Consider the following 13,983-nt stretch of genomic DNA (forward strand, 5'->3'; position numbering starts at 1 on the left):
ACTTTATTAAAAAAGATAGCCACATCAATTTAATTACATATGTGATACTACCTATTCAATTTATTAAAAATTGTAATAAACATAATAATTAACTAGTGCTCCAAACTTAGGCTGTGCAGAGAAGACACTATAAGAAGACACAAGAGACTGCCTTGCAATACGAAGTACAGATTCCTTCTACAGAGATGGAGAAATAAAGGACAAATCTAGTTGTCTAAAAGACAATTCACTGTACACATTTTATTTACAGTTTTGTACACTGTCTTAATATGAATGGGACCGCTTTTCTACTTGAGCCATTGTAACCAAAGCAAAATAACCTAAGTAATACAAAGTGTTAAAGTACAGCATAAAGATACAAAAGCAGACATACTAATTCTAGTTAGGAATGTAATTATGGTGTTACATTTTTATAGTCCACAATTATGTTTAGGGATCACACAGACATAGATCACTGATTTGAATGAAATGCATAAATTTGTAGCAAAGCTTTGTAGTTACAAAAAAACAAAAAAATTACCAAAGAATGCACAAATTTAATGTTTATTCCACCTTTCTGTCATATTCCTGGATCCTTCACCAATGTTACATGAGGAAAAACCAAAAGCAAAACAAATGAAAAACTGAAATCAGAATCACTAATGTTATCAAGGAGGGAAGCAAATAAATTAAAGTCTAGCAGCCATCAGCGAGAGGGCAGCAAGGACAATGCTGTGAAAGGAAACAGAAGGTTGCTAGAAAGCCATACTCAGACTCACAGCAGCTAAATTCGCTCCTGCGTGGAGTGGAACAGAAACAGATCTTTTCCTGCTAAAGTAATAGAAATGCAAGTTCTTTTTCGAATACTGTGGAAAGGCATGTGTGTGTGTCATGGTAATTCTAACCGGCTGTTACAGAGCGGGCCAGGAACACACCTGCAGGTTCTGGGGTGATGTATACTGTAATTCTTTGATTGGGATAGTGGACACACTAGCAAAAATTGGGGTGGGAGTGGGGATAAGAATGAACACAGAAGTACAAGACAAAGGCGAATGAGACTTCTCTTATATCTTAGCAACATTTAGATGGAATCAGCTTCAATGCAGTCCACTCTGCTCTGATGAGGCTTTGGTTCAGCTCCCAATCTCGATTGCGTGACGCAGTCTCCTGTGAGAATACTCAGAAGGTGTCTTCTTAAACAACAAACCTATTTTTAGTGGTGGAGCCGCTCTTTGTAGCTGTGTCTGCGTGGGACTGATAACCAATCACTATCTTCGGAGGAAGTCCTAACCTTTCCTTGTATACCCTCCTACAAGACAAAGGAAACAAGGATCATTAACATTTCTTTAGTTTTTACATAAAAAAATGCCCACACAAGGAAGCAAAACACAATGTGTTCATTTTCTTTCAGTATAACTAGCAAAATTAAAAATTAGTCTTTACTTCACAACCAAACTTAAATCATATTATGCACATTTGCAATCCCACCAGATCTGTGTAAGGTATAACGATTATTACTAAATTAATAATGAACAAAACAGGAGCAGTTAGTAGGCCCATAGCATTTGTTTTCATAAATTATATTTACATATGAATTCTATTCTGCTTTATGTACTAACTTCACAAACCAATTTTCAAATAAGTTGTGACTATTTTAAAAGCAAAATGTGATGTTTTACTTTAAAAACTAAAATATACATAGGGTAGTATATGAGTATGAACTATGTAAATCAGTGTCTAATCTCATCTGCAGTATTAATATAAATCTCTCCTTAAAAGGCCAATCTCTCTCCTTAAAAGTGCCTGTAATCCCAGCACTCAGGAAGGCAGAGGCAGGTGGATATCCTTGACTTTGAGGCCAGCCTGGTCTACAAGTTCAAGGGCAAGTTCAGGCAGCCAAGACTACACAGTGAAATCTTGTCTTGAAAAAGCAAAAAACAAAACAAAATAATGCACACATACAAAAAAAAAAACCCAAACCAACCACCAACAACAAAAAAGCCAAAATGGCATCATGGTGCATGCCTTTAATCACAGCACTTGGGAAGCAGAGACAGGTGGCTCTCTGAATTCAAGGATAGCCTGGTCTACATAGTGAGTCAAGATAGCCAAGGCTATATAGATATCCTGCCTCAAGATAGATGGATGTCAAGGTGTTAACAGTTTAATCTTCAAGGAATGAAGCACATCTAAAGGCTGAAAAGAAACAAAAAACTATAGAAATAACTGAAAGTTCTCTGACTATAGATTGTAAGTGAATATAAAGTAAGGTTAACAAACACTTGAAAGAGAGGAGAGAACTTCATCTGTCAACCTTAGAAATCTGAATTTTTAATTCTCAGGAAAAAGTACTCAACAATAAAAAATGAACAATAAAATTAAAGGAAGAACCACTCTCACTGAGCTTACTCCCCAAGCAGGCTCTAATTCACTCTAAACAGGTTTTTCTTTTTCTTTCTTTCTGTTTTTTTGAAATAACTAAGGCAACTAGTACTAGCTGACACTCTAACAGTTTCTTAAAATACACTTTATCATTAAACATGAATTCATACATACACACACACAAGTAGTTTTATGTGCCAATTGGAAGCATTAAAAAATATTTTCTTAAAAACCTAAGGTTAAAATGTTTCAGAGATTTCAAAACATCTAATATTGAAAGAAAGCATCTATAACAAATTAATCTGATATTCCTACAGTAAATGTTGATACTGAATGATGAAAAATGACAAGTCAACAATGAATCTCTTATAAGTCCCACTTAGAAGCAAACTTTGACTTTTATTTTTACTCATTTACATGTAATCAAAGAGATTTAAAGCAAAGCTGGTATGTGTCTGTGATTTCTAAAGAATAAAATACAAAAACTCATAATGCATATGGCCCCACTGCAAGACCATTTAACAGAAATGAAAAGCAGATAAAACGCATTCAATACCAACAGGGTCCAAACTTATAAGTACGTGTGCAAACATTTACAAAGAAAGTAACAGTTTATAAACATCAAAGTTTCTGAAGCTGTACATAGGACTTCTGCGTTTAGGCAAAACTGTCAAAGAAGAAGGCAAGTAGAGCAAACGTACCCTATGTGTGTGACGGCGTCTCTGTTCTCACACTCAGTAGTCCATATTGCTATCTTGTCACCTTTAGCTCTAACATTGACAACAGCCCCACACACATCATCACTGTAGTCATCAAAAGATTCTCCAATAAGGCACAGCAGCTAAAAAAGATTATAATGAACATCTCATCAACTCAGAAGAAAGCACAGGACTCTTCTATGTGAACAGTTATAAAATTAAACCAGACTTTAAATCAAGAGTTGACATCTTAAACTGGTTGGTGAGGCAGAGGCATCACTGCCAAGTCTGAAGCCTTCCTAATCTACAGAGACAACAACAAAAAACAAAGCAAGTGAATAAAAAAGTGAATCACCTTTGCTGTGGATGGAGACAGGACAGGCATGCCATGGCAAAGCAAGGCAAGTGGAGGACAACTCACACCATGTGGGTTCTGGGAATGGAACTCAGGCAGTCACACGTGGCAGCATGCGCCCTTACCAGCAGAGCTATGGACCAGCCTAAAGCACTGACTTTTAAAATGTCTACATTTTACTCATTTATATATAATATATTATTTTTTGCCTTGGCTTAAAAAAAAAAAGTCAAATGTTTTCACTTTTTCAGTAAATTAGGCACACACAAAAGTGATCTAATTAATACCCATTTGCTTAGCCCTTGGTTTGTTGGCCAACAATTATTAGTGAGATGACTGAAATCGCAATTTATGAACCCATTAATTGCCATGTTCTAACAGTTTCAAAGTAGAGCTCAGTAGCATTAGATACATTGAGCAACTGTTACTATGATCCATCGCCACAATTTTTTCAACCTACAAAACTGAGATGTCCTTTTGCCTATGGCAGTGGCTCTCAAAATAATGAGTTGGGACCCCTTTGCGGATTGAACAAACTTTTCACCACTGAAAACCACAAGACATTTATATTATAATGTGTTACAGTACCAAAATTACAGTTATGAACTAGCAGCAAAAATAATTTTATAGTTGGAGGTTACCACAACACAAGGAACTGTTTTAAAGGACTGCAATATTAGGAAGGTTGAGAAACACTGTCCTATAGGATTCTAAAATGGTATTTACTTATACTCTCCTCCAAAAGCATAATTAAATCTTGCTGGAAAATATTACTGATCCATAAGTGCTTATTTACTTTGTAAGTGCTAACTTACTTACTTAGCACTAAGGGACTGAGCCTAAGTGGTTAAAAAAAAAAAAAAAAAAGCAAGCATCAACTATAATAAACTCCATTGCCAAAAATTAGGAACTAGAACCTAACCACAGAAAATGCCCATGATTTCATAATTAGAGTAGTTCATAAAGTGCCAAAGTATGTCAAAACATATGAGGTAATTTAACCAACAACTTTATTGCTTTCTTCACTAATTTCAATTTTTTATAATTTATTTTAATAATGTTATAAGTGGGTTGTAAAACTTTACATTAATCACAAAATGTAAGATTCTATCATTTTTTTGATTAATGAAATAACAGGGTAGAATTGATTATAGAAAATGAAGTTGATGTTTATCACTTCTTTTTTTTTTCTTTTTATTTTTTGAGGCAGGGTTTCTCTGTGTAGCTGGGAATTTACTCTGTACCCCAGGCTGGACTCCAAATCAGAGATTCAACTGCCTCTGCCTCCCTGAGCGCTGGGATTAAAAGTGTGTGTCACCATGCCTGGCTTGTCACATGACTGGTAATAATTATTTGCCAAACAGCCCATGCCCATAATCCCAGCAATCAAAAGGTTGGAAGCAGCAGGATCCTGAGCTATGCTATGTAGTAAAACCATGTCTTTAAAGAGCAAGGGTTGGTGACTTTATTCAGGAAGAAAGGTCACACCTAGACATACTAAGAACTTCTCTTCATTTTTCTAACTATTTTTATTTTATAGGTATTTTCAGATTAGTATAAAAGGCAGTGGGTTTCATCATGGCACCTTCACTTTCATCGTATTTTGCTCACATTTGTTCCCCTCCCCATATCTCTCTCATTCCCCACCCCTTTCAATGCTTCCCTTTGTCTTATCCCATTTGATCCATCCTTCTACTTTCCTATTACACATATTAACTGTCCTACTTCCCATCTCACTATATATTAGTAGTTTCAAGACCTAAAAATACACATTATGTAAACAAACACACACATATGTATTTTAAACCTAAGTTCCACATATGAGAAAAAACATGCCATATTTTTTTCTTCCCAAGTCTGGCTTATTTTGCTTAACATAATACTTTGCAGTTACATCCAAAAAACAAAATGCTTCAGGAATTTGCATGTCATCCTGTACAAGGAGCATACTAATTTCTATTTTGTTCTGACTTTGGTGTTTATGATGACAGGCAAGCACTTTTCTAGAATAGGTACCCTAACTAAGCCAACTAAAAATATATCCTAAAACTGGTTATAATTTAAAGCCTTACTGTCTCTAGCCAAAAGCGATCGAGGTCACTTCGTCTCTGCTGTTTGTTCAATGTAATTAGCCATCGTCCTCCCCGTTTGTTTTTCTCATCTTCCCACATAGGCTCAATACCATCCTACAGTATAAGAACACAATATTAGATAATATTGTTAATTATTTTGAGCAACAGTCAATACTAGAATCAGCAAGCAACAACACTGACAACTTTTCCTTTATTCTCTATACCCTTGCCGTTGGTACAGCTTTTAAAAATACGTAAGAACTATATGCCAAAGGCATGCGACTACAGAAGAGTACCACTTTATCCCTTAGCCATCAATCCTTAAGGTTTCATGCCATCTGAAGTTTCTTGAAATTCCAAAGAAGCAGAAACCTTTTAGAAGCTACAATAAAAGTTATGTAATATAAGCTAATTAATGTCCTATCCTAGCACCTGACAAAGGTCTGTTTATAAATATCTCATGGGTTTAAAATTAGCTGATGAAGTCAGTCTATTCAGGTATATCCAGGAAGGGCTTGCACAGGATTAGCAAGGCTCAAAGTCAATCCCAGGATGCGCCTGCCCGTGAGTAACTAACTCACACCACAGAGTTCTGTAATCAAGCCTGGTAAAGACAACTGCCTGAATCTGTGGCCAGTTTTTACAAATACCTGAATGCTCTGGTCCTGTAATAAATATAAATAATCATTGATTAGGCATACCTTAAAAAGTGAGTAGTCACAGCCAGGCATTAAATTACTAGACAACTGGATATGGTTGTATAGACTAGGTAAAAGAAAATAATAATTAAAAACATAATATGTAATGCAGGGTTTGGGTGCTTACATAGATAACACACACACACATATACATACACATTTGAAAACATGAAAAAAACGTAAAAGTACGTATATTTGTTTTTCTTTTTGACTATTACTTTCTGAAATGGACAAAGCAGGTCTGTAAGTAATGATTACATTCAAATTTTATAATGTAAATCACTAAAAAATCTATCTCAAACGACTGTTCTAACAAAAACATTTTAATACATTTGTTAACTTAGTGCATATTTGTACATTTAAGAAAATTAAATCATCAGGACTCCATGGTTCAGTCAATCAACATTATCACCTCTGCAAGTGTCCAGGTGTAAACACAGCAGTGGTTCTCCAACTCCAAAAGTGGTTCCTATCCAGTCAGTACCCAAGTGTGGGGAGCTCAGGCATATACCAGGATCACAGCCGTATACCAACAGTTGAATCTGTGTTTCTGAGGTAATTTCCCAAATACTTAATAAACTGTGGAATGGCATTTGAGATATTTGATATCTGCTGCCTGAAGGCAGAAGGCTCTATCACTTGTCTCTTGTAGAATAAAATGGATTTAAACATTGGTAACAGTAATTGCCCATCTCCAGTATCAGAATAAAAGTGACTTAAATATTGATAACAGCACTTGCCCAGCTCCAATCAGATGGCAGCGATGATCTTAGTTACATGCCTACAAACTTTAAATGACAGTTCATGAGGTACATCCTGTGCTGACTTTAACTCTGTCTAGGAATATTTCCGACAACTTTAATAAAGAATCTTACATCTTTCTAATCACACCACACAGTGTAATTCAGCTTGAAAGAGATAACATAAGGTAGCTAATGGTTCACTGTTCCCAAACCACAACCTTGAGAATTTTAAGACTACAAAAAGTAGAGTAGAGCAAAAAGGACTTTACAGAGACTGCTTAAATAAAATGCTAGAAAGGAGTAGAAATAAAGTGGTTCAATCTGCACAGAAGCATGGAGGATTTTTTCCATTCTCTCAGTTACAGTCCCAAAGATGTTGCTTATACTAAGTAAAGTGTAGGGCTGTGTTCTATTAGAGGACAAGTTATACAAACAATTATATAAACTGGTAAAAACCAAACAATCCAGACTAAATGCAAATATGATTCAAGGTAGAACTCAAGACCCTTCTTTTTCCTTAGTATGAGAGCTGCTTTTCGGATGTGTAAAGGAGGCTTCAGAGTTATTCAAGAGTCTTGGAGTAAACACAATTAGAGTATAAACACCACTTGATCCTTTGAAGAACTTCAATTTAACTAGACAACTACCTCTATTAATTAGTAGAACTTAAATATACCTGTATCATAAGAAAACTATCAGAATGTTCTTAGTAGAAAAAAGTGAATTCAACGAAAAATAAAACTACTGAATTCTGTATTTTGCCTTTTTCAATGGTGCAATGTCATCTACCACTTATCTACTACAGGCCAAGCACTGGAAACAGAGTACTGACTGTGCCCTTAAAAAGATAAACAGCTATGAGTTTTATGACTACACTCCATTCTTCTGTGTGAGTAAAAGACTCAAGAGTTACATAAAATGTCAATAATCACTAAATTCAGCATGTATGGACCTAACATAAATATACAGATTACATAATTGTGAGGCAATTCAAAGCTATTCAAACTTTTGCCTTTCATAATCTCAAACAATATTTCCCTGTACGTTCTCCAAGAAAATTGTGATGAATTAACTTTGGAGGAGCTGGGATGCAGCCCAATGGTACATCACTTGCCTATCATGTTTAAGGTCCTGAATTTGATCCCCAGAAAACGAAAGCTACTGTTTTAAGACAGTACTCAATTTCAAAGCATCTTAGGCATGGGTGGTGTCTGCTTTGCCTTGTAAGGTAAAGGTGGTGGAATCCCAAGATCCATAATGCTAGGACATCCTCAGAAACTCAGCTACATCCTATCTCAAACAAATAATCAGTTCTCGAAAAAGACTCAGTTTATAGTCTATTTTTAAGTCTTTAAGTATTGAAAAGTTTATAATTCTAAGTAAACTTTCTTAACCTGAAAACTAAAGCTAAAAAAAACAAAAACAAACAAACAAAAAAAAACAAAAACATTTCAATTACTTTCACAAATTACAATAAAATCAATGAACTAACATCAAAGATACCATCATTCTCCTGACATTCCTCTGAATTTTAACCACTTCAGCTTTTGATATCCTGAGCAGGGGAATTCCAAAGATTGTACTAAAAACTGTTTGCAGAAATGGGAATATTTAATACTCTGACTTCTCTCTACTGGGGCACCTCACCCTATCCCCTTTCTCACTCCTATGCTCTCCCACTGTCTGTCTCTCTGCCCTCACTACTCAATAAACCTCTTTGTACCACACACACACACACACACACACACACACAGAGAGAGAGAGAAAGAGAAAGAGAGAGAGAGAGAGAGAGAGAGAGAGAGAGAGAGAGAGAAAATGGGAATGTTTATTTTAATAAGGCTCTCCAGTACCCAGTTATGTCACAAATCTATCTAGGTGACTACACAGGGGTAGAGTTCCAAAAAAGTCATCAAAAATTCTAGGACAATAAAAGAGGATTATCACAGGAAGATGAGGCATAGAGGATAATCAAAACTAAAGGCTGACTATAATAAACCTGTTTCTTTTTTTGCTGTTTGTATATATTAAGCAATGTAAAGTAAAGCATAATCACCAATTCAAACATTTGTGAAGAGGAAAAATATATACAAATTAAAAATGTATAAATATTTTAAAATAAAGTTACTTACGCCCAAAAGTCTTCAACAGTATCAAACTTAGAGATCAATCGAAGGTTTGCTTGCCAAGTTTTGCTTTTATCATTTTTAAAAAACCAGAGTGCCCACCTAAAAATAAAAAGCCAGCATATAAAAATAGCTATTTAGCCATATTCATAGCAGAATTATTTACCATTCAAAAAGTAGTTGTGTTCATGAGCAGGAAAGTGATGTAAAACGTAGTACTGACATACAATGAAAAATCAGACTTGAAGAAGAAATTCTGTCCTCAGTATAACAAGGACGAAGTCTAGGAAAGAACACGGGGCTATATGACCCCTCCCCTCCCCCATCTATGGTTCTACTGACATGAGGTACCTAAGGTAGTCAGATTTGGAAAGGTCAAAAGTGGTGCCACGATTGAACAAAGTAGTGCTGACAACCTGTTTAATAAACTATTTTTTGTTTAAAAGACGAAACTAGTACCAAGGAAATAACGCAGGAGGAAAAAGCACTTTGCAGTGGGAGCCTGGTGACTTTGAGTTTGGACAACTGGAACTCATGTAAAAGCCAGCTTTGGTTTGCCCTGTGACCTGATGTTTGTGCTGTGGCACAGAAAAGCCTTCACATATTTACACACTTCTACACAAAGGATGTAGTCCTAATATACAGTTTATAGAACTTTTATATACAGTTTCTAACTGAAATGCAATAGTCAGCTCTTGGTGTCCTTAGGTTTATGCATCCTCAAATTTTACAACCTCAGAAAATATTTTGGGGAAGCACTTGCACCTGTTCTGAGCAGGATTCTTCCCTGTATGATACAACCACTCAGAGCGTTGTTTACACTGTGTGAAGTAGTATAGTCTAGAGGTCACTCAGAAATGCATCATTTCAAGGGACTTGCAAATCCTCAGAAGTTGTAGTTCTACAAAACTATAATCTCAGCTGTGGTGTGGTGGCTCAAACCTGAGATTCCAAAACTCTGGGCTGCGGGAGAGAGGGAAGCCTGGGCTAAGCTAGTGAGTTATGTTGGGCTACAGTATAAGCATCTTTCTCACTAGATTCCTGTTTATGTGTCCTTTACTTTTTCTACATATGAAACATGTCCCCTGTTTCACAAAATACAGAGCTTAGATAACTATTTGAATGGTGATATAAATGAGCCATTTTTCCAGTTTCACTTGAAAAACTGATAAACTACATATATTTTGGGGAAGGGGGAAGCCTATTACTTAAAATTTTAAGTATTCAGGATAAAAACTATAATTAAAGCTTGCAATTGTTGCAGTAAACCTGACAACCTGCACAAAACATTATTTCAGGTGTTATTTTTGATGCTCTAAATGAAAAACATTTCTAAGATCTGCACAATTCTCTGGACTACTCTCAAAGCAACCAATAAATCACACTATAAGAACCAGATACAAGAAAAAGGCCTGTTCCAAGTGTAAGAAAGGCTATTGGATTCCAATGCTGTGTTTTAGCATGACTATATGAATATAATTAAGCAACACATGAATCCTTAGTACTATTTTAGGAGTTTTAAAAAACCTGGGTGGCACATACCTTTGACCCCCAGCACTTGGAAGGCAGAGGCAGGTGTTTCTCTGTGAATTGGAGGCCAGCCTGATCTACAAAGTGAGTTCCAGGACAGCCAGGGAGGGCTACACAGAAAAACCCTGTCTCAAGAAAACAACAAAAACAAAGAATTTAAGAGGAGGGGCTGGAGATCTAGACAGCTCAGAGTTAACAGCCCCTGCAGAGGAAGAACTACAGTTGGGGCCCAACACCCATCTGGCAGTGCCCACCAGTGTGTTTAACTCCAATCCCAAGGGTTTTAAACCTTATGGCCACCATGCTCATGGTGCACCTGGCAGCAACACACTGTATACATAAAGTAAAAAGGGATCACAGATCAAACATTTGAGAAATTATTAAAACAGAATGATATAATCATTACAAGACTTTATTTTTAAAAAAATTACCACATGGTAAAGTTGTTCTAAGATTCACAGGAAATCCAGAAGCCATGGGGAAAGTGATAACTGCCTGCATAAATATTAAAATCCTTTCAAATCCAATCCTGTATCATTCCAGACAGCCTGAAAAAGTAAACTGGAACTTCATTTACTGATGTACCACCACTAGTATCCAAATGGCTGGACGTCAACTTGAATCCCCAAAGAAAAAGATAGAGGTAAAACACAAAATGGACTGTCCTCAGAAAAAAAGCGCCAGCGATCAAAAGAATATGAAAATGTTTTTCAACTTAAAAGAAATGCATACTTAGAAAGAAAATCTATTTTTCAATTCAGACTGGTATTTTCTGGCCAGCAATAATTTATGTGCACATGGTCAGACAAAAGCTCTGGGACAATACACATCAACTTTAACCAAGGGGAGACAAGGTAAAACAGTACTTGAGAAAGCAAAACATGTCGACTTATACACTGTCCCCAATAGATCTTGTAATTGTTAGGGGTAGATCAATAATGATTCAATTACCAAAACTCAACTATAAAGTACTATAGTACTTACTATAGCATTTTCCCAAATGGGGTACACTTTACAAAAAGATTAGAACTTATGGAGAAACTGAAATCTCTTAAGAGATCTCATACTTTCCCATAATCTCACATTTCTTTTGAGTAATAAAAGTGTGCTGGATTACTTCCCTCTATAATGACAGTAAAACTAATAATTGTGTTCAAACAACTAAAAGTTAGAGTTAGACCATGAAGGCTAGAAGGTGGGATTTGATCCCTTGAAACCGAAGTTACTAGCAGTTGTGAGCCACCATGTGGGTGCTGTGGAGCAAACCCAGGTATTCTGCAACAGCCCGTGCTTGTAAACACTGAGCTCCAACCCGCAGAATCAGGATTCATGAAATACCATGAAAGGGCAAAAACAAACTTAAGGATTCTGGGGCTATGCTGTCACCTTGAATTATATGAAACTTATGTTGAACCCTTTTATTTATTGGTCTGTTTTTATAAAAATGAGGGCCGACCCCAGGGACTTGCACTTGAGGCAAATGCTCCACTGTTGAGCCACACACCCAGTCCTCAACTATTTTACTCAGTTGTTTTTGTTTTTTTTAATATTAATTATTTGTTTATGTGGTTTTTTTTTTTTTGGAACAGCTTCTCATTATGTAGTGTTGAGACAATATCTTGTTGTCTGTATGGAAACTTTACCTGTCAATAATAAATCTGATGGCCTATGTCTGAGGCAGGAAATAGAAGGTGGGATGCCTAGCTATATGGCCTGGGTATTTGTAAAATATGATTTTGAGTCTCATGAGTCCCCTGCAGCAACGTAGCCCTCCCTGGCCTGGGACTTGCTTTATAGACTGGGAAGGCCTTATATTGGTGTTTTGCCTGGATATATGTCCATGTGAGAGTGTCATAGCCCCTGAAACCAGTTACAGACAGTTTTGGGCTGCCATGTAGGTGCTGGGAATTGAAATTGAGTCCTCTGAAAGAACAGCCAATGTTCTTAACCACTGAGCCATCTCTCCAGGACCCCGCCCTCCATTTCACTTGTAAGACTCTTTATTAAGGAAAGATCACTCAGGGACAGTATGACAATCTTCACTATCATATGAATTTAATTATGTTCCTCAGGGAAACACTGAACCAGTCTTTCCTATGAAACAACTGTATCAGCTACATTTTTATTAACATTTTAGTGTGTCTACAATATATAACGATGGACAAAAATATGACAATACATTATAAATAGGCCTGCAGGCTTTCAAGAAAACTCAGGAATATATATATAGAAACCAAAAAGAAACTAGACCCTCAGAAGTCAGTTCTGGTTTACTTTTCTCCAGGTTCACATATATTTCCAGCTTCCATTTTCTTTCTACAATCATTTTTCAATGAAGTAAAAATAATTTTCATTACATATTCTGAAAAAATAGTAAAGCCAGAAACAGACTAGACTGGGACATACGGTTGAAGCTAGAGAAAACCTTATAATGAACTACCCATTACACTTTTGAATATGAAAACTTAACTTCTCAGCTCCTCACTTCTCCTCATCTGCCTCAATGCAACCAACCTCTTCTGGCCTTCAAATACCCCTTTCTCTATCTCAGTCTGACTTCATTGTCCAGCTCATTCTTGCTTTCTATATGTCCTATACTCTTTTCAAATGCTCCAACCTCTCATTCCTTCACCTACACTAAACTAAAACCTTTGCTGAAGTCAACAGTTATTTTAATTGTCCAACCCAATGGAGAATGTGAAACCTGAGTAAGCCATGCTCCTGGTTCCCACAGCCCCACTCTGTCCTGTGTTTATAACTATATCCTTCAGAGGCACTCAACAAATGGCCTCTGTGGGCTGATATCTGGGCATACCTAAAACCAGTCATGCCTAACTTTTCTCTTTAAACCTATCTTGTTCACCACATCCTTATTATCTAAGTCAGAAAAAACAGGATTCAGACAGCTTTACCTGTTCTGTAGAGGGTGTTTAATATAGTGCTCTGGGTTAGCAACCTCCTGATTAGATTCTGTTTTCTCCTCTTCGGCAGGTGGGGGATTAGTGGTAGGGGTGGTTTCCTAGTGGAAAATAATATAAAGTAGGATTTTAAGTTTTTGAACATAACCATGATGGCAATACCACAAATGAATCTGATCAAATGAAAGTAGTTGATGTCGTAAGATAGACTACAGCAACCTCTAGGAGAACCATTTCCTCACTGCAAGAATTTCTCAAATTTAAAAGTGATTTTTATAAAATGTACATCACCTATACATTTTTATATCATCAAAGATTATGCATAAAATTTAATGATCAACTTTCTTAACATATGTTAAAAGGGTTGAAGACATAGGTCAACAGTACAACATATGTATAGCACGCATGTAGCCGTGTTTTCAAGTCCCAGGTCCACAGAAAAATAAAGCACTCTGTTACTGAGGGAGAGGGGAGAGGTTTAAAGC

General features: G+C 36.4%; 1 protein-coding gene across 1 annotated transcript in view; it reads right to left on the minus strand.

Moving 5' to 3' along the window:
* Positions 1 to 210: 210 nt before the first annotated feature.
* Positions 211 to 13,983, minus strand: part of Eif4e (eukaryotic translation initiation factor 4E) — a 32,900-nt gene continuing 19,127 nt past the window's right edge. The window contains exons 2-7 of the mRNA XM_021648846.2: positions 13,493 to 13,599; positions 9,057 to 9,152; positions 6,188 to 6,251; positions 5,487 to 5,600; positions 3,063 to 3,202; positions 211 to 1,288 (exon numbers count right to left, since the gene is read on the minus strand). Coding sequence (XP_021504521.1) covers positions 1,174 to 1,288; positions 3,063 to 3,202; positions 5,487 to 5,600; positions 6,188 to 6,251; positions 9,057 to 9,152; positions 13,493 to 13,599 — 636 coding nt within the window. The 3' untranslated portion in view covers positions 211 to 1,173. The remainder of the gene's footprint in view (positions 1,289 to 3,062; positions 3,203 to 5,486; positions 5,601 to 6,187; positions 6,252 to 9,056; positions 9,153 to 13,492; positions 13,600 to 13,983) is intronic.

This window comes from Meriones unguiculatus, chromosome 10, assembly GCF_030254825.1.
Source record: "Meriones unguiculatus strain TT.TT164.6M chromosome 10, Bangor_MerUng_6.1, whole genome shotgun sequence".
Classification (NCBI taxonomy): domain Eukaryota; kingdom Metazoa; phylum Chordata; class Mammalia; order Rodentia; family Muridae; genus Meriones; species Meriones unguiculatus.